Raw genomic sequence first — 23,925 nt, 5'->3', positions numbered from 1 at the left:
CTATCCCTGCCTGTACAGCTATCCCTGTCTCATAGTCACAAAGTTCACATTCTCATATGACCCGGATTTGAAATCCACTATTCGTCTAAAATGGAGGTCACCTGATTTCGGCAGCCAATGACTTTTTCCAATTTTTTTCAATGCCCCCGGTGTCGTAGTTCCTGTCCCACCTCCCCTGCGCTGTTATTGGTGCAAAAAAGGCGCCAGGGAAGGTGGGAGGGGAATCGAATTTTGGCGCACTTTACCACGCGGTGTTCGATTCGATTCGAACATGGCGAACACCCTGATATCCGATCGAACATGTGTTCGATAGAACACTGTTCGCTCATCTCTACAGCCTACGTCTATATGGAAATGAATCTCTTTACTGTCAGACACATATAATCACATGGAATCACAAAGGAAAATGCAACTTTTAGCACTTTTAAATATTAATGTGTTACTATTATTAAGTGATTCTAATAATGAAATGTATTGAAATTATAAATAGAGAATTCCCACCAGGTTAAGAAATGAATACTGTACATTTTAGTACATCTGGATTCTTACATAGAAATATATATATATAAAAAGTTATGGGTGTTTTGCTAAGTTTTGGGTTTTTATTTTTAGGGCCTAAAACATAAATAAACTATATAAATTTGGTATTGCCATACAAGAAATCCCATAAGAAGTTGCACAAGTGCAGTTTTTCTCTAATTCCACCCCATTCTGATTTTATTTTCCAGATTCCCAGCATATCATATGAACCGTTTGATGACCACCGGCAGTAAATTTACAGCCAGCGGTCACAATAGTAAAAATACAGCTGGGAATTCAAAGACCCCTTGCCTGGGATAGGGAGCAGGTGTTAGCTGTTACTGACTCTGCTCAGCTCCGACCGGATGTTTTAACCCCTTGGATGCTGCAGTCATTTTTTTTATGTGTGTGTGTTTCTGCTGACAAACTGGGCACAACATATTGAGCAATGAAATGGCATTTCTCTGGAAAGATTGCAATGTTCACTATTCAATATCAGCTGCGCAATTATTTATTGAAATTAAATGAATGCAATACTTAAAGTTTAAAAATGCTCACTACTCTACTTGATAAATTCCTTGAGGGGTGTAATTTCCAAAATAGGGTCACAAGTCTGTAGAATCCACTTTACTGGTAATTCAGGAGCTCTGCATACTCTGCATAAGTGGCATAATGTCCAAAAACCAAACTGTACTCCAAAAACCAAAATAGTGCTTCTTCCCTTCTGTGCCCGGCTGTGCCGAAACAGCAGTTTATACCCACATATGACATTAAGTACGTTATCCTGGGCGCACCAGTGTGAAACATGTGGGTGTAAACTGCCATTTGGGTACACAGTAGGGCGTCAATGTGATGGAGTGCTCTGTGGCATTTGGAGCATAGATTTATATTGCTAGTTTTTGGACATCATGTCATATTTACAAAGACCCTACAAAATGGGGTCACTAATCGGAGAATCCAATTTACTGGTACCTCCAGGGCTCTGCAAAAACAACATGGTGTCCAGAAAGTCACTCTAAATCTGTACTCCAAAAGCTAAAAAGCACAGTACTCCTTCCCTTCTGAGCCCTGTTATGTGTCCAAAAAGCAGTTTACACCAACATATATAACTTTTTTGTCCCCAGGATAGCCCACTAATAGTTTTAGGAGTACATGTCTCTGATAACACAAAGTGGGTGCAACGTATTGGGCACCAAAAAGGCATATTTCTTTAAAAACTTCAATTTTCACATTGTACGTTCATTTTTAGGAAGCATTTTTAGGCTCAAAATGATACTATACCTTGAGAAATTCCTTGAGGGATGTAGTTTCTAAAATGGGGTCAATTTTGAGGGGTGTACATTGTATTGATACTTTAGGGGCTCTGCAAATGCAACATGGGGCCTGAAAACTATTCCAGTAAAATGTGACCTCCAAAAGCCAAATTGCGCTCTTTCCATTCTGAACCCCACCATGTCCCCATAGAGCAGATTGCTTTTTCTTCTTTATCCCCTTGTAAAAAATTAAAAATATGGTGCTAAATGGACGGTTTATTATGAAAAAAGTAATTTTTAATTTTTAAATATCAATGTTAATAGAATTGAGGATTTACTTGAGGGGTGTAGTTTCCAAAATGTAGTCACTTTTGAGGGGTTTCCACTGTATTTATACTCTAGGGGCTCTTCAAATGTGACATGACATCTGAAAACTATTCCAGCAAAATCTGCCACCCAAAAGCAAAATAGCGCTCTTTCCAATTTGAGCCTGACCACAGTTTGGGGTATTGCAGTGTTCAGAAGAAATTTTTTAACAACCTGTAGGGGGCTTTTTCTCTTTTAACCCCTTGTGAAAATGAAAACATTGGGGATAAAGTGACATTTCAGTAATTTTTCACTTACACATCCCAATGTTAATAAAATCTTTGAAATGGCTGTGGGGTCAAAATGCTCACTATACCTCTTGATAAATTTTGTGAGGAGTGTAGTTTTCAAAATGGGGTTACTTTTGGTGGATTCTCATTGTTTTGGTACTATAGGGGCTTTGCAAATGAGGTGTGGTGCCTGAAAACTATTCCAGCAAAATCTGATTTTCAAGTGTCGCTCCTTCTCTTCCGTGTGCTCCTGAGTGCCCAAAAATTCGTTTACACCCACATGTGGGGTATTTCTGTGCTCAAGAGAAATTGCATAACAAACTGTGAGATGCATTTTATCCTTTAACCCTTTGTGAATGTGTTAATGTTAGGGATAAATTTATGTATTATTGAGTATGAATGAAATGTCTAAATTTCAATTACATATTGTTTTAATTCCTGTGAAATGCTTAAAGGGTTAACAAACTTCCCAAATGCTGTTTTGAACGATTGGATGGGTGCAGTTTTGAAATGTGGTGATTTATGGGGGGGGGGGGGGGGGGTTCTAATATATAGGCCTTTATAATCATCTTCAGAACTGAAGTGGTCCCTAAAAAATGAGTTTCAGAAATTTTCTAGGAAATCTGGTGAATCACAGTAACGCTTGAAAACCATCTAATATCCTAAATAAATTAATGAGCAATTAAAGAATGACGCCAATATAAAGCAGAGATATGGTTCATAATATTTATTAATGTATTTATGTGGTATGATTATCTGCCTGAAAAGCAGAGCATTTCACATTTTGAAAATTGTGATATTTTTTTTCTACAAATTTCCATCAAATTTCCAAATTTTTTATAAATAAATACAAAAATTTTGATCAATGTTTACCACTAACATGAGGTACAATGTGTCATGAAAAAATAATCTCAATCACTTGTGTAAGTTATAGCATCTCAAAGTTGTTGAAGTATATAAAGTGACTGATGTCAGTTTTGAAAATTGAGGTCTGGTCCATAAGGAATTTTTAGACCTGGTCCTTAACCAGTTAACATAAATAATATTAAATGGTACTCTTATGAATTACAATTTTTCCTGCAAACATCAACCTTTTGTGAATAGAAAATTTGGAATTTAGAAGATAGGGAGTCAAAGACAAACATTGAAAAATTAAAAAATACCTGCAGTGGGGAAAAGGTTAACAGATTGACCTACATTGATCCAACTATCTATGCGCTGTGTTCAGCTAAGGTTCTTCTATTTCCTAGAAACAAACTAATAACATGCCAATTCCATGTAACAGATATCACAACAGGATGTGACAACAGCATAGAATGCTGTTTATACCTCTTATAGGAACAATATTAATTAAGAGCAAAGTGCAAAACATAAAACTGTAAAAACCATCCTTTGTGATTTTGGTCCAATTCATTAGCAACCCTTTACCACAGCCAGCCACTTCATACCCAAATCTCAGATATGGTCTTAGGACATGATCAATACTTCCAGCATTTACTAAAAGCTCATAAAATTGTTGTGCCTACACAGTAACACAAGTCATCTCCTTGACCAGCAATACACATTTTAATAGCATTCATTGGGGATCTTTGTCCTACAATGTTATGTTATTATGGTGCGGTGGTATATAAAATTTGCCAACGATGATCTCTAGTTTTGTTACAAAGGCAATTTTGTCTTTAAAGCCATTTGAACACAATATCAAACAATATAACAAAAGCCTTGAAAGCCTGAAATTCACCCTACCCCACTGGGCGGTTACACAGAGGCACATATAGTGTTGGCATATAACTTTGTGACAGCGGTATACAAAGAAATCAAGAGGAACTGTAGAAAAAGTCAGAATTTACCCCCTTGAACAAAGGACATGGTAAAGAAGATCAGAGGTTGTAAAAATAATGTATTGCAAGTAATATATTTGATATTTTAAGTAAATGTGTTTAAAGAAAAATAAAAAATAAAAAACAATTACAATCTCTCCTTAAGAGTCCGCCATAGTAACCCCTTCAGTTATTTTTTTTTTTTCTTATTACACTACATACTGACCAACCACTGCTTTTGATTTGAAGGGTTAATGACAAAGTAAGGGGCACGTAGGAAAAAAGGACCAGATCCAAATTGCAAGAAATACCAGAAAGGATCCAGTGGAATCAGTTCCAGTCACACCAAAGCAATGTAATAAACAGAGGAACTTTATTCAATCTTCAAAAGTCATTTTACACCACGTTACGGAGGTTAACTCCTTTGTCAAGTGTACAAAAAATGGACTTGTCACCAGGTCTGAAGAGACCAATGATATCTCTCACTATGAGCATTTTATATTTCATTCATGCAAATCTATTCAGCCATTCCAAAAATATAACCCCTTTAATGTTGATGCAAATTAAGGTATACTAACCAAGTAGGCGATAACATTGTAGTTTCTTTATGGATAGTTTTACTGCCCACTTGGCTATTGTACCCTAATTTATATCAACACAAAAAGGTCTTATATTTTTGAACTGGCTGATGATGTCATTTGGCTTCTCAGATAGTTCAGCTTCAAGTTATTTAAGGTAAGATAAGATAAGATAAGATAATCCTTTAATAGTCCCACAATGGGGAAATTTCAGTGATACAGTTTCATAGATGGTACAGTAGTATATAACAAGAGAGAAAAACACATACAAGCTCATGGTAGATAGAGAAATCCTAGGAATCATAGCAACTAAAAAAGAAAGAAACACAGACACACTGCAGGATCATTTAGTTTTCTGTGTGAAGTGATGTCCTTTATTCAAAAGGACAGACACGTCAATGTAGTCAAACTGGGTGGGTAGAAGTTGGAGGGGTTTATATCTTTGGGTATTTCCTCCAAGCTTAGCTCATTTGATATTTAATGTGAAATATGTTTGGAGACCTAGTTCTACATGTCATTTTAATCTGAAAAAGACTTTATTCTTTTATAATAATAATAATAATAATAATAATAATAATAATAATAATAATAATAATACTCATCATCATCATCATAATAATAATACAATAATAATAATAATAATAATAATAATAATAATAATAATAATAATAATAATTATTATTATTATTATTATTATTATTATTATTATTATTATTATTATTATTATTATTCCAAATAGCAATAATATTCTAATTCCTTACACACATAATTTAATGACATACAGGTACCATGAAACATTGCTAGTATAACAAACCTTGTGTTCCTGAGATGACTGGTCAGCTACCATTGCACGGTTTATATTCCATTTCCTTTTCCTAATTTTATTTATGATAGAACACTATAAGCCTACACATTAGGTGGAAACCCTGCTGGGTGGTTTTCTGATTGTTGCTTGTCTACTCTGGAAATGTTAACAGCTTAGATCAATGAACACATTGGAACTAGACCCAAGAGTATTTTTGTTTAATATTTGATGTAACTCTGTATGTTTAGCCTATCACAAAGCCAAAAGAATGGTTTATCATTTACACTGTGCTGTGTGTTTACATCCCTGTGGGAGTATTAAATTGCAGACCCAGCAAGTATTCCATTTCAAGCACAGCAAGCAATCCAAATCCAAATTGGCCCTCATAAGGTTTTCCTTCTTTTCTTCTTTTATAAATGTGATATGAGACTGCTCATTAAAGTGTCTTCTAATCAATGCTCTGCGTCATGCGCAGTACTATTACAGAAACAAATCTCACTGTGATAAATTACTTAACAATGAGTCTTTACTTTGCACTAGATGAAAGTCATTAGTTTCGATTAAGGAACACAATGGAGAGGATGGAAAGTGATAATTTGTCCCAGTCACTAACTTTACCTGTAGGCATTTGCCAAAAAATCCAATTACATCCATCAGCAGATGCTCATACGATGTTGAAGCTCTCCTAAGTGACATTTCACAAATAGTGAAACTATATAGATAAATAATGGTTAACAATGTAACTTCTGTTTCAAAGTTTTATGTTGGAAAAATTCCAAACTGTATTATTTGTATCTGTACTATTTAATACTATTTAATATCTATCTATCTGTACTATTTATGAAACATTTACTGTTTATGTAACTCATAGAGATGAGCGAACACTAAAATGTTCGAGGTTCGAAATTCGATTCGAACAGCCGCTCACTGTTCGAGTGTTCGAATGGGTTTCGAACCCCATTATAGTCTATGGGGAACATAAACTCGTTAAGGGGGAAACCCAAATTCGTGTCTGGAGGGTCACCAAGTCCACTATGACACCCCAGGAAATGATACCAACACCCTGGAATGACACTGGGACAGCAGGGGAAGCATGTCTGGGGGCATAAAAGTCACTTTATTTCATGGAAATCCCTGTCAGTTTGCGATTTTCGCAAGCTAACTTTTCCCCATAGAAATGCATTGGCCAGCGCTGATTGGCCAGAGTACGGAACTCGACCAATCAGCGCTGGCTCTGCTGGAGGAGGCGGAGTCTAAGATCGCTCCACACCAGTCTCCATTCAGGTCCGACCTTAGACTCCGCCTCCTCCGGCAGAGCCAGCGCTGATTGGCCGAAGGCTGGCCAATGCATTCCTATACGAATGCAGAGACTTAGCAGTGCTGAGTCAGTTTTGCTCAACTACACATCTGATGCACACTCGGCACTGCTACATCAGATGTAGCAATCTGATGTAGCAGAGCCGAGGGTGCACTAGAACCCCTGTGCAAACTCAGTTCACGCTAATAGAATGCATTGGCCAGCGCTGATTGGCCAATGCATTCTATTAGCCCGATGAAGTAGAGCTGAATGTGTGTGCTAAGCACACACATTCAGCACTGCTTCATCACGACAATACAATGCATTAGCCAGTGCTGATTGGCCAGAGTACGGAATTCGGCCAATCAGCGCTGGCTCTGCTGGAGGAGGCGGAGTCTAAGGTCGGACCTGAATGGAGACTGGTGTGGAGCGATCTTAGACTCCGCCTCCTCCAACAGAGCCAGCGCTGATTGGTCGAGTTCCGTACTCTGGCCAATCAGCGCTGGCTAATGCATTCTATTAGCCCGATGAAGTAGAGCTGAATGTGTGTGCTTAGCACACACATTCAGCTCTACTTCATTGGGCTAATAGAATGCATTGGCCAATCAGCGCTGGCCAATGCATTCTATTAGCTTGATGAAGCAGAGTGTGCACAAGGGTTCAAGCGCACCCTCGGCTCTGATGTAGCAGAGCCGAGGCTGCACAAGGGTTCAAGCGCACCCTCGGCTCTGCTACATCAGAGCCGAGGGTGCGCTTGAACCCTTGTGCACACTCTGCTTCATCAAGCTAATAGAATGCATTGGCCAGCGCTGATTGGCCAATGCATTCTATTAGCCCGATGAAGTAGAGCTGAATGTGTGTGCTAAGCACACACATTCAGCACTGCTTCATCACGACAATACAATGCATTAGCCAGTGCTGATTGGCCAGAGTACGGAATTCGGCCAATCAGCGCTGGCTCTGCTGGAGGAGGCGGAGTCTAAGATCGCTCCACACCAGTCTCCATTCAGGTCCGACCTTAGACTCCGCCTCCTCCAGCAGAGCCAGCGCTGATTGGCCGAATTCCGTACTCTGGCCAATCAGCACTGGCTAATGCATTGTATTGTCGTGATGAAGCAGTGCTGAATGTGTGTGCTTAGCACACACATTCAGCTCTACTTCATCGGGCTAATAGAATGCATTGGCCAATCAGCGCTGGCCAATGCATTCTATTAGCGTGAACTGAGTTTGCACAGGGGTTCTAGTGCACCCTCGGCTCTGCTACATCAGATTGCTACATCTGATGTAGCAGTGCCGAGTGTGCATCAGATGTGTAGTTGAGCAAAACTGACTCAGCACTGCTAAGTCTCTGCATTCGTATAGGAATGCATTGGCCAGCCTTCGGCCAATCAGCGCTGGCTCTGCCGGAGGAGGCGGAGTCTAAGGTCGGACCTGAATGGAGACTGGTGTGGAGCGATCTTAGACTCCGCCTCCTCCAGCAGAGCCAGCGCTGATTGGTCGAGTTCCGTACTCTGGCCAATCAGCGCTGGCCAATGCATTCTATTAGCCCGATGAAGTAGAGCTGAATGTGTGTGCTTAGCACACACATTCAGCTCTACTTCATCGGGCTAATAGAATGCATTGGCCAATCAGCGCTGGCCAATGCATTCTATTAGCTTGATGAAGCAGAGTGTGCACAAGGGTTCAAGCGCACCCTCGGCTCTGATGTAGCAGAGCCGAGGCTGCACAAGGGTTCAAGCGCACCCTCGGCTCTGCTACATCAGAGCCGAGGGTGCGCTTGAACCCTTGTGCACACTCTGCTTCATCAAGCTAATAGAATGCATTGGCCAGCGCTGATTGGCCAATGCATTCTATTAGCCCGATGAAGTAGAGCTGAATGTGTGTGCTAAGCACACACATTCAGCACTGCTTCATCACGCCAATACAATGCATTAGCCAGTGCTGATTGGCCAGAGTACGGAATTCGGCCAATCAGCGCTGGCTCTGATGGAGGAGGCGGAGTCTAAGGTCGGACCTGAATGGAGACTGGTGTGGAGCGCTCTTAGACTCCGCCTCCTCCAGCAGAGCCAGCGCTGATTGGTCGAGTTCCGTACTCTGGCCAATCAGCGCTGGCCAATGCATCCCTATGGGAAAAAGTTTATCTCACAAAAATCACAATTACACACACGATAGAGCCCCAAAAAGTTATTTTTAATAACATTCCCCCCTAAATAAAGGTTATCCCTAGCTATCCCTGCCTGTACAGCTATCCCTGTCTCATAGTCACAAAGTTCACATTCTCATATGACCCGGATTTGAAATCCACTATTCGTCTAAAATGGAGGTCACCTGATTTCGGCAGCCAATGACTTTTTCCAATTTTTTTCAATGCCCCCGGTGTCGTAGTTCCTGTCCCACCTCCCCTGCGCTGTTATTGGTGCAAAAAAGGCGCCAGGGAAGGTGGGAGGGGAATCGAATTTTGGCGCACTTTACCACGCGGTGTTCGATTCGATTCGAACATGGCGAACACCCTGATATCCGATCGAACATGTGTTCGATAGAACACTGTTCGCTCATCTCTAGTAACTCATTAAGTGTCATATTAAACTTTGCTACATTTTAATATTATTTTAAATGTATAATCTTTATTGAAAAATAGAAATGTAGCAACACATATTGTAACATATATATGCCACCCAGCATACCATTCATAGATCATGCCCAATGACATTAGAGTAGAGCACTGAATGGCGCATTAACAGCATAGCATGCCGTAGGTTTGTCGCACAATAACTGTGAAAAAATGCTTTTTATGTCAAGTTGACAGCTAGTAATGTTGCCAAGTGGTGTTGAAGTTCTCAAATGGAATATGATCAAAGGCAACATATAAATGGTTTGTATATTCTCTAACTGTATGTGTGGGTTTCCTCTGTGAACTCTAATATAGTCCCTAAGTGATCCATATACTGATACAGTAAATGGTCCCTATAGCCCTAGACTGATATAATATATTAGAACTGTACTTATATGAAAATGCCTCTAGTGTGTATATAACAATAAGGATACCTTACATTCCCTAGTAGTTCAGGGCATTATTAGGTGGATTCCCAAGCAAAAAGTCACTGGTTCTATTTGAGGAACACTATCAACAGAATTTCCCAAGAAAAGAAAAATAGTATCATCCAGCTCATCGATAGTGGTCTCTCGGCCAAGAAAATTGCCAAACTTTATAATGTGAGTGCCATGACAGTAGGAAGAATATGAGACACAGTCCATCCATCCATTCAGAAGGTAAGAGGTGAATGCCAGGCAAAAATGGTTGCTCAAAAAAGGTGAAGAAGCCTCACCTCCAATATCGTCATAAGAAGCGTTATGTAAACTTAGCTAGCAATGTAGCCAAGTGGTGTTGAAGTTCTCAAACTGAATCTGACCAAGGGCAACATATGAATGGTTTGTATATTCTCTGACTGTATGTGTGGGTTTCCTCTGGAGACTACAAAATAGTCCCTAGATGATCCATATACTGATACAGTAAATGGTCTCTATAGCCCCTATACTGATACCATTTATTAGAATTGTACATATATGAAATTGGCTGTAGTGTATATATAACGATAAGGATAACTTCCATTGTGGATTAAACTGGTAATATAAGCAACATGAAATTTAATTTCTCAACACTGTGTCTGTGCCTTAAGAATATTCTGAATATATTTGCCTTCAGATATTGTGTCAGACCATGCCTGACAAAGTGACCTAGTAGTCTCGAAAGCTCGCAATCTGTCATAATTTTTGTTAGCCATTAAAAAGGTATTAACTACTGAAGACTCAATCTTTATCATATAAAGAATATTCATGAATAACAAATCTTAATACTTGATCTTTCCTTCTAACCAGTTTTCTGGCAGAGAGGGATGATATTATGGAGCACTATTGACAGTAGGCCTTTTCTTGCATAGAACATGCACCACAACCCCGTTCTGTCTCTCACTCACTAAACTGTATATACAGTCCTATGAAAAAGTTTGGGCACCCCTATTAATCTTAATCATTTTTAGTTCTAAATATTTTGGTGTTTACCACAGCCATTTCAGTTTGATATATCTAATAACCAATGGACACAGTAATATTTCAGGATTGAAATAAGGTTTATTGTACTAACAGAAAATGTGTAACATGCATTAAACCAAAATTTGACCTGTGCAAAAGTATGGGCACCTCAACAGAAAAGTGACATTAATATTTAGTAGATCCTCCTTTTGCAAAGATAACAGCCTCTAGTCGCTTCCTGTAGCTTTTAATCAGTTCCTGGATCCTGGATTACAAAACAATTCAAGTTCAGTTAAGTTTGATGGTCGCCGAGCATGATGGTCGCCGAGCCCGCTTCAAATAATCCCATAGATGTTCAATGATATTTAGGTCTGGGGACTGGGATGGCCATTCCAGAACATTGTAATTGTTCCTCTGCATGAATGCCTGAGTCGATTTGGAGCGGTGTTTTGGATCATTGTCTTCCTGAAATATCCATCCCCGGCGTAACTTCAACTTCGTCACTGATTCTTGAACATTATTCTCAAGAATCTGCTGATACTGAGTGGAATCCATGCGACCCTCAACTTTAACAAGATTCCCGGTGCCGGCATTGGCCACACAGCCCCAAAGCATGATGGAACCTCCACCAAATTTTACAGTGGGTAGCAAGTGTTTTTCTTGGAATGCTGTTTTTTTTTTTAACGCCATGCATAACGCCTTTTTGTATGACCAAACAACTCAATCTTTGTTTCATCAGTCCACAGGACCTTCTTCCAAAATGAAGCTGCCTTGTCCAAATGTGCTTTTGCATACCTCAGGCGACTCTGTTTGTGGCGTGCTTGCAGAAACGGCTTCTTTCTCATCACTCTCCCATACAGCTTCTATTTGTGCAAAGTGCGCTATATTGTTGACCGATGCACAGTGACACCATCTGCAGCAAGATGATGCTGCAGCTCTTTGGAGGTGATCTGTGGATTGTCCTTGACTGTTCTCACCATTCTTCTTCTCTGCCTTTCTGATATTTTTCTTGGCCTGCCACTTCTGGGCTTAACAAGAACTGTCCCTGTGGTCTTCCATTACCTTACTATGTTCCTCACAGTGGAAACTGACAGGTTAAATCTCTGAGACAACTTTTTGTATCTTTCCCCTGAACAACTATGTTGAACAATCTTTGTTTTCAGATCATTTGAGAGCGGACTGTCCATGCTCGGCTACCATCAAACTTAACTGAACTTGAATTGTTTTGTAAAGAGGAATGGTCCAAAATACCTTCATCCAGGATCCAGGAACTGATTAAAAGCTACAGGAAGCGATTAGAGGATGTTATCTTTGCAAAAGGAGGATCTACTAAATATTAATGTCACTTTTCTGTTGAGGTGCCCATACTTTTGCACCGGTCAAATTTTGGTTTAATGCATATTGCACATTTTCTGTTAATACAATAAACCTCATTTCAATCCTGAAATATTACTGTGTCCATCAGTTATTAGATATATCAAACTGAAATGGCTGTTGCAAACACCAAAATATTTAGAACTAAAAATGATTAAGATTAATAGGGGTGCCCAAACTTTTTCATAGGACTGTATGTGGGTAGAACAGGGAGGGCCAGGCCTCTTCATAAATCAACCTTGCCCTGCGTATGTTAGGGGTTCGTGGCCTTTATTAACACTATACAAAATACCAATCTTACTAAATCAGCCCCAATTTGCTTAAATAAAATCAAAGACATTTGTAGCATACATACTATTTTACTGTCTCCCACATTTGAAAGTATAATGAAAGTTAAGATATTTGGACATACATGTTTGTTCAAATACAGACAGGAAGTGTTGTGCTACCTGCCAGTTTAATCACTGGAAACATCTTAGAGTATTAACCAACTAAGCACAATTTCACTTTTCTAGATGAGATTTAAAAATATAATATGAAATTAAATAATTTCATATGTATATATATATATATATATATATATATATATATATATATATATATCTCAAGCAAAAGGGTAACAATGTTTGGAATCTTTGACTTTCAGGCTCCATATCTTACCATCTACTACAGCTTCTAATGTGAGACTACCATCATCTTATAGATAATCATCTTGGCATTGTTAATGCTTTGCTTTGGGTGGTAAAAAAAAATCTTTTTTTGTATACCATAAATTATCATCTGTTCTCATTCCCTGATAGCTCATTGTGTTATTAGGTAGATTCCAAAGCAAAAGGTCACTGGTTCAAATTGAGGATCATCATTAAGATTTCCAAAGAAATGAGAAACAGCAACATCCAGGTCATCGATAGCAGTCTCTCAGCCAAAAAAATTGCCAAACTGTATCTTGTGACTGCCATGACAGTTGAAAGAGGCTAAGAGATGCATGTCCAGGCAAAACATAGGAGTCAACAAGTCGGCTTATAATAAGGTCTATCAGTTCTGGCATGACCAACACTGCAATTGAGGTGGCTCATATGCTTCATAATATTGAGATCACCGATGCCCACGCAAGCATTGTGCGACACATGTTACACAAGCCTGGAATGGTTGCCCGAAAAAGGCAAAGAAGCCATTGACTTCAATATCGTCATAAGAAGCATTGTCTCAAGTTTGCAAAAAAAAAAAAAAAAAACAAACAAAGAAAAAGGGAACAGTAGAAGACTGGCCTCAAATGTATCTGCAAGAAACAAAGCAAGAGGTGGCTAATGGACTGAGAAATTGAAGGAACTGTGCAGGAAACCTGATAAGGGGTTGTTCCAGTAGAACATCGACCCCAACCATATAGCGAGATTAGCAAAGAAATGTTTCAATGACAATGAAGCAGAGGTGCTGGATTGGCCCCTACAGTTGAAGAAAAATCTGTATTCGTACCCAAGTGAGTCAACCACAATGTACCAACATTGGAATCATGTAGAATAGACCCGGGATCAGATTTCAGTTGAGACATGCTTGCATCTGATCGAGGACATGCCCAGAAGGATTAAGGCAGTATTGAAAACCAAAGGTAGATTTTCAAAATAATAAAAATTAAAAATTTTAGGAGCAAAACAGTAACAATGCAGTTACATGACAAGAATCTGCATAACTAATCATATGCTAAATAGTTGCAAGTCAAATATACGTATTAGATAGCCAAAATGATTGTCTATAAAATTATGCTAGTCTCATATCATGTTTGAAGCTATAGTGATGTGAGCTAATGAACCTGAAAGTCACAAGTTCAAAACATTGTTACTGTTTTGCTTGCCAGTGAATTTGATAGTAACATAATCATAACAATTCATAGAAAAATATAAAATACTGGAGTGTTGAACATTGCATTAAAAACACAAAGTACAACAGTAAATATTTTGCTTATTACAAATAACTCCCCCCCCCAAAAAAAAAAAATAAAAAAATAAATAAATAAATAAATATAAAAATGAATTAATTTTTCTGGAGCTCAGAAAAGTCCCAGCAAGACCTACAGTCAAAACAAGCTTATCAAGTTAATATTTGACTTTTTTTATCCAAATATTTATACTGTACAACATTAGATGACCTCGCATTTTAATACAGTATTCCTAATTTGAACACATACACACTCTTAAAGTAGCCATTCACTGTTATGTTAAGAAACTCTCAAAAAAAAAATATTTACTTTTAGTTCTATGCTTTATTTCACTTAGTTGCAGGAATCTTTTATTTTAGAATCTTGAAGCCTAGAGCTCCCTGCTACTTGTCTTACAGCCATATAGTACAATTCAAGGACATATTTCACTTGTCACAAAGTTTTATAAAAGATTGTAACAGTGTATTATTAAAAACACAGAAGTAGACCTTTTGCCTAGACACGGAAAATGGCCTGAAACACCGGAACAAGTACACCTTCATTGTTAAAGATTATGACTGTAGGTGTGTTATTTTTGTGTAGACTAGTAGAGTATCTCGACAGTATTAAACAAATTTTTCTGTAACCCTTTACCAAGCAGAACATTAGCACTAAATTTAAAGAACACATAGTGATCATTCAAGTTGAGAATACAATAATGGTTGACTTACCAAGAATACCTAATCTGTAGTTGACAGTAACGACAATTACATTTCCATGACTTGCAAGTATACTTCCATCGATCATGTTTCCAGTACCCTCCATGTAGGACCCTCCATGGATGTAAACCATAACTGGTTTCTTATTATTTGGATCATGGATATCTAAAAGAAAGTATAAGTAAGGATCACATAATAGAGTTCAAATGTGGTAATTTCTTATATTTTAACACATTGCATACTGATCAATTTATTAGTACTAGAGATGAGCGAGTAGTATTCGATCAAATACCTCCCCTCCATAGGAATGCGTGTAAGTGGCCGAACACCAAGGGGTTAAGCGCATTGGATATTCGATGAGTTTAACCCCTTGGTGTTCAGCCGCTTACATGCTTACCTATGGCGGGGAGGTATTCGATCAAATACTACTAGCTCATCTCTAATTAGTACCCATGTTCAGTTTTCAGTAATTATTCATAAATCACATTTTACCATACACAAGAAGATGTAGTTATTTAATGGTTAAGTACTGTTGTCTTACATGTATTAATTGAACAATATCTTAAACATCATGCACTGTAAACACTTAATGAATAAATTCCTACTATTTGACCAATGTGTCTATTTTTAAATTGTATATCATTTTAAATTTTATTTATTTAGTTTTTGTGAATTCAAAGTTTATCATAAAATAACTAAAACTGGTCATTGACACACAGAAACATAAATGATTGGCGACATACACTGTCTACCAATAAGTATTTGTACACCCAGTAAAGTTCTGCGGAGGTGGAGTTATGGTCTGGGGGTGTTTCTCCTGGTATGGACTGGGATCCTTGGTCCCAGTACATGGTAAGCTCAACGCCGATGCCTATTGCACTATTTTAGATAACAGTATGCTTCCTACATTATGGCGGTTCTATGGGTCGGATCAATGTTACTTCCCGGATGACAACGCCAGCTGTCAAGTAGTGAGGTCTACCATGGCTTGGTACAGTGACTATCAGGTTAACCGACTGGACTGGCCTGCCCAGAGCCCAGACTTGAACCCTATTGAGCACCTCTGGAACAAGTTGGATCACCAAACTAAGGGGTGCAGCAACAAAATTGGTGAAAAAACTTACCGTACCTGTCTTCTCCAAGCACAATGGAATAGAATACCACTAGCCATCATACAAGGACTTGTGGAAAGCATGCCCCGCAGGGTTGAGACTGTAATTCGCGCATGTGCCACTCGGATCACAGGTGTCCAAATAGTTATTGGTAGACAGTGTATAAAGGCCATATTGTCCATCTACTCTGCCTTTATATTATTATCACTTTATTCTAGGACAGATGTTTGTATCTCAGGCATATTCATATCCGCTTACTCTAGTTTCCCCAACCACATCTGCTTAAAGTTTGTTCCAATATTAAACTACTCTTTCATAAAATAATCATTTCTATCATTGTGATCATCTCCCCACAAACTAATTTCCACTCATTCTCACTTGTTTTTTTAGTTTAATTTCTATTAAAGAAAACTTCCTTGTTAAACTTTATACCTTTGACATATTTAATGTTTTCCATTATGTCTCCCTTTCCCTTCTTTCTTCAAGGCTATACAGATTAAGTTCTCTGAGCCTCTCCTGATATGTTTTAGAATTCAGGCCATCATGTATCTTTGAGCCCATTCTGTTTTATGTTTGTCTTTTTGTGGGCAGGTTCCCAGAACTTTAGCATTATAACAGCAATTTTTATCTTCCTATTGGTTTATTCTTCTAGTTATACAGTCAAGCATCTTTTGTACTATAAAAAAATGTCTTATTTATCTTTAGGCCTCATGTACTTGCAGGGCAGCACAAAGAGTTACAACTAGAGATGAGCGAGTAGTGTTCGATCAAGTAGGTGTTCGATCGAATACTAAGGTATTCGAAATACTCGTACTCAAACACTACTAGCTGTTCGAAGTTTAAGGTTCGATGTAGAACCAGTGTTGATTGGCAGAATGCTATACATTCTGCCAATCAACGCTGGTTCTTATCTTACCTTTAGAAGTCTTCTCCGTGCAGCGTCCCCGCGGCGTCTTCTGGCTGGAATTCACTCTGCCTAAGCATCCGGCCTAGGCAGAGCCGACTGCGCATGTGCGGACATGCCCACGCATGCGCAGTCTGCTCTGCTCAGGTGTCGAGCCAGGCAGAGCCGACCGCGCATGCGCAGTCAGCTCTGCCTAGGCCCCAATGCCTAGGCAGAGTGAATTCCAGCTGGAAGATGCTGCAGGGGCACTGCGCTGGGAGAAGACTTCAAGGAGAATCCAGCCCGACCGTCAGTCGTGGACTTGGTAAGTATAATTTTATCAAATTTTGCGTACCCCTGAAACGAGCATTTCCCCCATAGACTATAATGGGGTTCGAAATCCGTTCGAACAGTCGAACAGTGTGCGGCTGTTCGAATCGGATTTCGAACCTCGGACATTTGAGTGTTCGCTCATCTCTAGTTACAACAACTTTGCACTATCAAATAATAAGCATTCTTTGTGTTACCCTATAGTTCCCTTCTCTGGCATAATCTCAAGGAGCTATGTAAGTTTTGTCCCTTCAGATTCTATCTAGATAGCAGAAAAACTTCTATATGCCTGAATGTGTATTGGTGGCATACAGTAGGGCTGCATAGACTTCTATGAGTTGCACATAAGGGCTCGGAATAACAGAATTGAAATATGACTTTATGGCCTAAATTCAATGGCTTCACTCTTTGGAAGAGCATAGTTGACATTTATATAAAACTACTTTAAACCTTTAGTTGAAACAAGTTGTCAGTCTCATTCTTAATTTTATTTTACTATGTTAGAAAACACTGTTCCAATTCTTGAATAAGGCTATGTTCACATCTGTGTTGGGTGTCTCTTGCAGTGTGTATCCGAAATTGTGGGGCGAAAAAAGTCCTCCAAGTCTGTCTTTTTCCTCCAGCAGTTTCAGTTTAAAAGAAAAAACACCCGACGGATACCATTATAGTTAATGTAGTTCATGTGGTCATTGGGCTCCATATGTGACTGATATTGTAGTGGCTCACCTATCCATTGTTCTGGTCCTCCAACGGAGTTGAATAATGGATAGGTCAATGCTAATGTGAACCTAGTATAAACAGAAATAAAACTTTGCAACCATTGGGTTTTCAATGAAATTGCTTCCTTAAAGAAAATACAATTTTTTGCTGGTAATAAATGGTGCCGAAGTTAACGTTAATATTTATGAATTGCTACATTATGTAAAATAGGTTGTAGGTCAGTTGAAAAGAGTTAAACGTTTGAATGAAGAAAGCTATGCTTGCCAAATTTTACATGTGATACATTATCGCTTGACAAAACAATTTTTGTTAAATCCTACAGATTATATATATTGTGTAGTCTGGGCATACAGTTTATAAAATTGCAGTAATTGCATATTTTTTTTAGTCTATGGAAACTATTCAGAGTGTGCATTATTGCAAAATTGTTCAAGAAAATTTGAGTTAAATAGTAGAGTAAAACCTTGAGATTTACATAATTCAATGTAATATAAATTTCTCTGTGATTATGCAAAATATAAGCTTAAGAAGCTTTAAAAATCAAATATTTTATTCAACTTGTACATAAGTGGTTTGTTAAGTCGAAATATGTGCAGAATACTTTACATAAATTTCAAATAGAGTCATAGTAAATGTGAAAATGTGAAATCTGACATTAAATAGTGGTTTGAACTAGAAATGACTAAGCAGACTTGAAAGATTTTGATTACAATTACGGAAAAATTGGTAGTAGGAATTAGGTTTAATTAAAATCTTAAGGACTTTTACAATTTTGAAATATTTTTGCATTTGCCTCCTTGTTTTTTTTTGTTTTTTTTTTAATTCCACATAAGTAGAAATACACTAGTAGCTTTGTAAACCTTTTTGTGGGAAAGTTATGGATTTCACTGATTTGCCTCTTTTTGGTATTATTTTTCCATACAGAACAGAAATAGTTTTTAAAATCTTTATTTTAATATAAGGTTTTTTAATCCAGAAAACCCATTTAATATCATATTAGCGGTCCATAATCTTAGCTTTTAAATTCTAAATACTAACTATTTAGGACGCACCATTTGTTTGAAGTTGGTGAACAACTTAAATATTTTTTCATTCTGGTATCACTTAACCCTGTCACTGCAAGGTTTTTGAAAATTTTGCAATTCCGTAGCCTGGGCAATTTTTTTTTACAAATTTGACATTTGCAAATATAACTAAAATAGAAACATACAAAAGTAATATTACTGTACTTATATTTAAAAGTATGGCTCAAATGAAAAGTTACTTGCAGCATACTTCTGTAAAATTAAAACCCTAATATGTGCTGACTTTATATAGTATACACCAGTTAGGATAAAGCATTGTGTCTTTATAAAATCAGTAGAGCTGGAACAACCAAAACAGGAGTCTACCACCAAAAATTTCTTTTAAAACTCTTATATGCTGTTGTAGGGTTTATTACTAGTGAGTAGAGATGAGCGAACAGTGAAATATTCGAGATTCGATGTTTGTTTCGAGTAGAGCCTCAATATTCGACTACTCGATCGAATATTGAATCCCATTATAGTCTATGGGATAAAATGCTCATTTCAGGGGAAACCACTATTCAACTAAAGGAGAGTCACTGTTAGGATTGGGTCCCGCACAGCACCACCTGCGGGTCAGTCTAAGCATACAGCTTTCACCTTACTGAGCATGCTCAGACGTATTTGAGCTGCTCACAAACTAAGTGCCATTTCTCCCCTACTTAGCATGAGCGGTGAGGTCATGGCCACTGCCCCTATTGGGTGGGGATTTCCCTTTAAATAGTGTGAGTCGATGCCCGCCGGGTGCTCACACTTTGACTACAATCTCCTCAAAGGCCACGGAGTGAATGACAGTAGTTTGCAGGGTTAGGCTCCAGTGCTCAGGCAGGCTTCAGACTAGGCCTCTATGTGGGGTTCCTCTGCTTCTCCTGGGTGCTGTTAGGTAGGACCTGTAAACCCTGAACTGTTAGAGCTACACCAGGGCTAGGAGCGGGAGCCCTGGTGGAGCATGGGTGTTTGATGGCTCCAAGCTGAGTGCAGGACCATGCAAACTCCCCTGGTAACTCCAAGCTGTGTGCAGGAGAATGTTCTAAAACTTCCGTGGTGGCCCCTAGCTGTTGCAGGGGTAAGTGTGTGTGTTTTCTGGCCTGGGGTGAGTGTTAACCTTTGGCAGCCGTGTGTGTTTCACTTGTACTGGTGCACCTGGCCAGTGAGCTACACTGGCAGGGTTTTAGTTGCACCTTGTTCACATGGAGTGTCGCACAATACTCACTGTTCACATTGAGTTCAGGCTGCAGTGTCTTTGCAGCTGTTCACATTAAGTACCGCACTGCAGTGTCTTTGCAGTAGTTCACATTTGAGTTCAGACATACAGCCGCCCACCACTGGGCCTGTGGACCTCGCTGTAGTGTTCTACAGCTAAGAGGTTCTGTAGTTTAAAAAAATATTTATATATATACACAGAACCGTAAAAGTCACCAAGTTCACGAGTAGCAGGAGGAGAGTGTTTAGAAGGAGCGCTGTGCAGTTAAAGCGCACAGACCCCATTATAGTCTATGGGGTCCATGCGCTTTAACTGCACAATGCTTGCAGTTGCGCTGATAAAAAGTAAGCTCCCTCGTAAACAGCAAGCTTCCAGCTCTCCTGACTAGCAAAGATGAGCCTGCGGCAAATCAACGCTGGTTCTGCAGCAAGCTCATCCTTGCTAGTCAGAAGATAGCTGGCAGATTGCTGTTACAAAGGAGCTTACTTTTTCTCATAGGAATGAATTGACCAGTGTTGATTGGCCAGTGTACAGCATTCGGCCAAGCAATGCTGGTTCTGCCAGAGGCTCATCTGTGAGGAGGCGGAGTCTAAGATCAGATCACAATAGAGACTGCTGTGGTCCGATCTTAGACTCCACCTCCTCACAGACAAGCCTCTGGCAGAACCAGCGTTGATTGGCCGAATGCCGTACACTAGCCAATCAACGCTGTTCAATTAATTCCTATGAGAAAAAGGCAGCCCTCTTGTAACAGCAAGCTGTCTGCTCCTAGGAAGGATGAGCCTGCTGCAGAACCAGCGTTGATTGGCCGAATGCTATACAGTGTATATTCCTGCAAATAGCTAGTAGTATTCGATCGAGTACGAATATTTCGAGTACCATATTATTCGATCGAATACCTACTCAATCGAATACTACTCGCTCATCTCTACTAGTGAGAGATTAACTTCACAAATATTTGTGAGGTTTGTCGGGAACATTTATTTCACACTAAACATGTTCAGTCCAAAATAAAATTGCAATTATTTATTATACTCTGGGATCTCTCCAGTGTTCGTCTATGTGACAAGTTAAACTTAGACTATAGGAATATAATCTCCTTATACAAAGTAAAAAACTAATAAAAAATTGGAAATCCACAAATCTATAAAGTAATGTGATATCATTTTTCAGATGCTTTACAAGTGTAGTTAGAGTACTATAACTCTTGTTGGGATGAACCACATAAGGTGCTGGTATTAGTTCCGTAATATAAGGTACAAAAAACACATATACCGCCACTCTCTGAAAGCAGTCAAATACTGATTTTATTGTTATGGCTACAAAAAGTGGGAAAAAATATATTCTCTGACTGATAATAAACATTACGGTCATAGCACTATTGAATATAAAAATTATCTTAGATGTAGAGAATTGATTGATTGAGCAACTGTTTATCCTAAAATTAATTTTCTAAAACAGGATCCCTAAGCACCGGTTGTGGACCAGGACCAGGATGTTTTTGGTTTTTTTTATCGGTTCCACAGGCCTCAGTCTTAGCTGTATACTTTGTGCTAGACCATGTTGCTATGGTATTGTGGCAGCTATTGGGTAGCACAGTGTCCTGTAGCTGCCAAGGATGACACGCTATCCAATAATTTACACATTATCATAGCAACGTGGCCTAGCACTAAGTATCTAGCCTCAGTGTCTAGTGATTCGCCATGTCAGCTCAGATGCTTATGTCTCATCCGCCTGTGCTGCAGAGAATCCTGGCAAAGAGCCTTCCTGTCCACACGGTGGAGTCTGCCTATAATATAAACCCACCCCCATATGGCCAAAGCCACACCCTACCCTGCCAGGCCATGGAAAAATGGTTTTGCTTGAAGCTGGTCCCTGGTGCAAAAAAAGATTTAAAACCACTGTTCTAAAAGGAAGAGACCAGAGATGTGACATTAAGAGATTAAGTGTGCCTCACTCCTTATTGCTGCAGCCTGTAAACTCATACTGAGTACACAGGAGGTATATCACCTGGAGCTGAGATTCTCAGCTTTCATATGGCACCAAGTTCACAGTTCTAGCTACTATACAACCAGAATTACCACCAGTTGATGACACAGTGATAAGGGCAGTATAGGCAGCTCTCATGTTCTATATTATCTTCAACTGATATATCTCTGATGTAATTCTAGTATATCTCTTGCTGTATCTCACTATAATCCCAGTAACATTGACTTTATAAATTAGTAGTTTTATAGTTCCAGTTGCTTTATAACCCAAAATGGAGCTGTTTGAAGTAAGAACATATATCAAGAGTTAGACTGACCTCATACTTTATAAAGGAACATTCCTGTGGGCTTTCCCTTCTGATTATACATTGGACCATCTGGCCTGCCTTCTATTGCCATGTATAAATCCTTCTTACAACTTATACCTGCTCTATTGTCTTCTTTAAAGAGCCAAGGTTGCAGGCCATTATCAGCAGAGGTCAGTGAGCATGATCTCTGAGACAATAACTAGTCATTTCACTAATGTGTTAATGTTCTATAATTCTGAGCCCTCTCCACATAGAAGATGATGTGCATCAAGTATAAATCATGATAAGTACCATGCTGTCTAAGCACAGTGACCCTCACTGACCTCTTGCAGAAATAGCAGCCCTCCCTGAACTATGAGTAGGGCAGAGCACCATCATCCCTCATATAGATGATTTTAGACACTTCTGATGCTTTTGATGAGGCATATGGGAAGAGGTACTTGAAGGCGTAAACTACCTTCTCCAGAATATGTATTTTATCTCATATACTTATAAAATAGCGTAATGTTAATAAAATACTTTATCACATATATATATATATATATATATATATATACACAGTCCTATGAAAAAGTTTGGGCACCCCTATTAATCTTAATCATTTTTAGTTCTAAATATTTTGGTATTTGCAACAGCCATTTCAGTTTGATATATCTAATAACTGATGGACACAGTAATATTTCAGGATTGAAATGAGGTTTATTGTACTAACAGAAAATGTGCAATATGCATTAAACCAAAATTTGACCGGTGCAAAAGTATGGGCACCTCAACAGAAAAGTGACATTAATATTTAGATCCTCCTTTTGCAAAGATAACAGCCTCTAGTCGCTTCCTGTAGCTTTTAATCAGTTCCTGGATCCTGGATAAAGGTATTTTGGACAAACAATTCAAGTTCAGTTAAGTTAGATGGTCGCCGAGCATGGACAGCCCGCTTCAAATCATCCCACAGATGTTCAATGATATTCAGGTCTGGGGACTGGGATGGCCATTCCAGAACATTGTAATTGTTCCTCTGCATGAATGCCTGAGGATTTGGAGCGGTGTTTTGGATCATTGTCTTGCTGAAATATCCATCCCCGGCGTAACTTCAACTTCGTCACTGATTCTTGAACATTATTCTCAAGAATCTGCTGATACTGAGTGGAATCCATGCGACCCTCAACTTTAACAAGATTCCCGATGCCGGCATTGGCCACACAGCCCCAAAGCATGATGGAACCTCCACCAAATTTTACAGTGGGTAGCAAGTGTTTTTCTTGGAATGCTGTTTCTTTTTGGACGCCATGCATAACGCCTTTTTTTATAACCAAACAACTCAATTTTTGTTTCCAAAATGAAGCTGCCTTGTCCAAATGTGCTTTTTCATACCTCAGGCAACTCTATTTGTGGCGTACGTGCAGAAACGGCTTCT

General features: G+C 38.9%; 1 protein-coding gene across 2 annotated transcripts in view; it reads right to left on the bottom strand.

The window, feature by feature from the left end:
• Window positions 1–23,925, bottom strand: part of NLGN4X (neuroligin 4 X-linked) — a 268,537-nt gene that overhangs the window by 74,321 nt on the left and 170,291 nt on the right. For both annotated transcript variants that reach the window (XM_075263663.1, XM_075263664.1), the window contains one exon: window positions 14,915–15,067. In XM_075263663.1, the coding sequence (XP_075119764.1) occupies window positions 14,915–15,067 (153 nt within the window). The remainder of the gene's footprint in view (window positions 1–14,914; window positions 15,068–23,925) is intronic.

This window comes from Leptodactylus fuscus, chromosome 2 (genome assembly GCF_031893055.1).
Source record: "Leptodactylus fuscus isolate aLepFus1 chromosome 2, aLepFus1.hap2, whole genome shotgun sequence".
NCBI classification, from domain to species: domain Eukaryota; kingdom Metazoa; phylum Chordata; class Amphibia; order Anura; family Leptodactylidae; genus Leptodactylus; species Leptodactylus fuscus.
The sequence above is the reverse complement of the archived record's forward strand: the minus strand, read 5'-3'. Positions and strand labels throughout refer to the sequence as shown.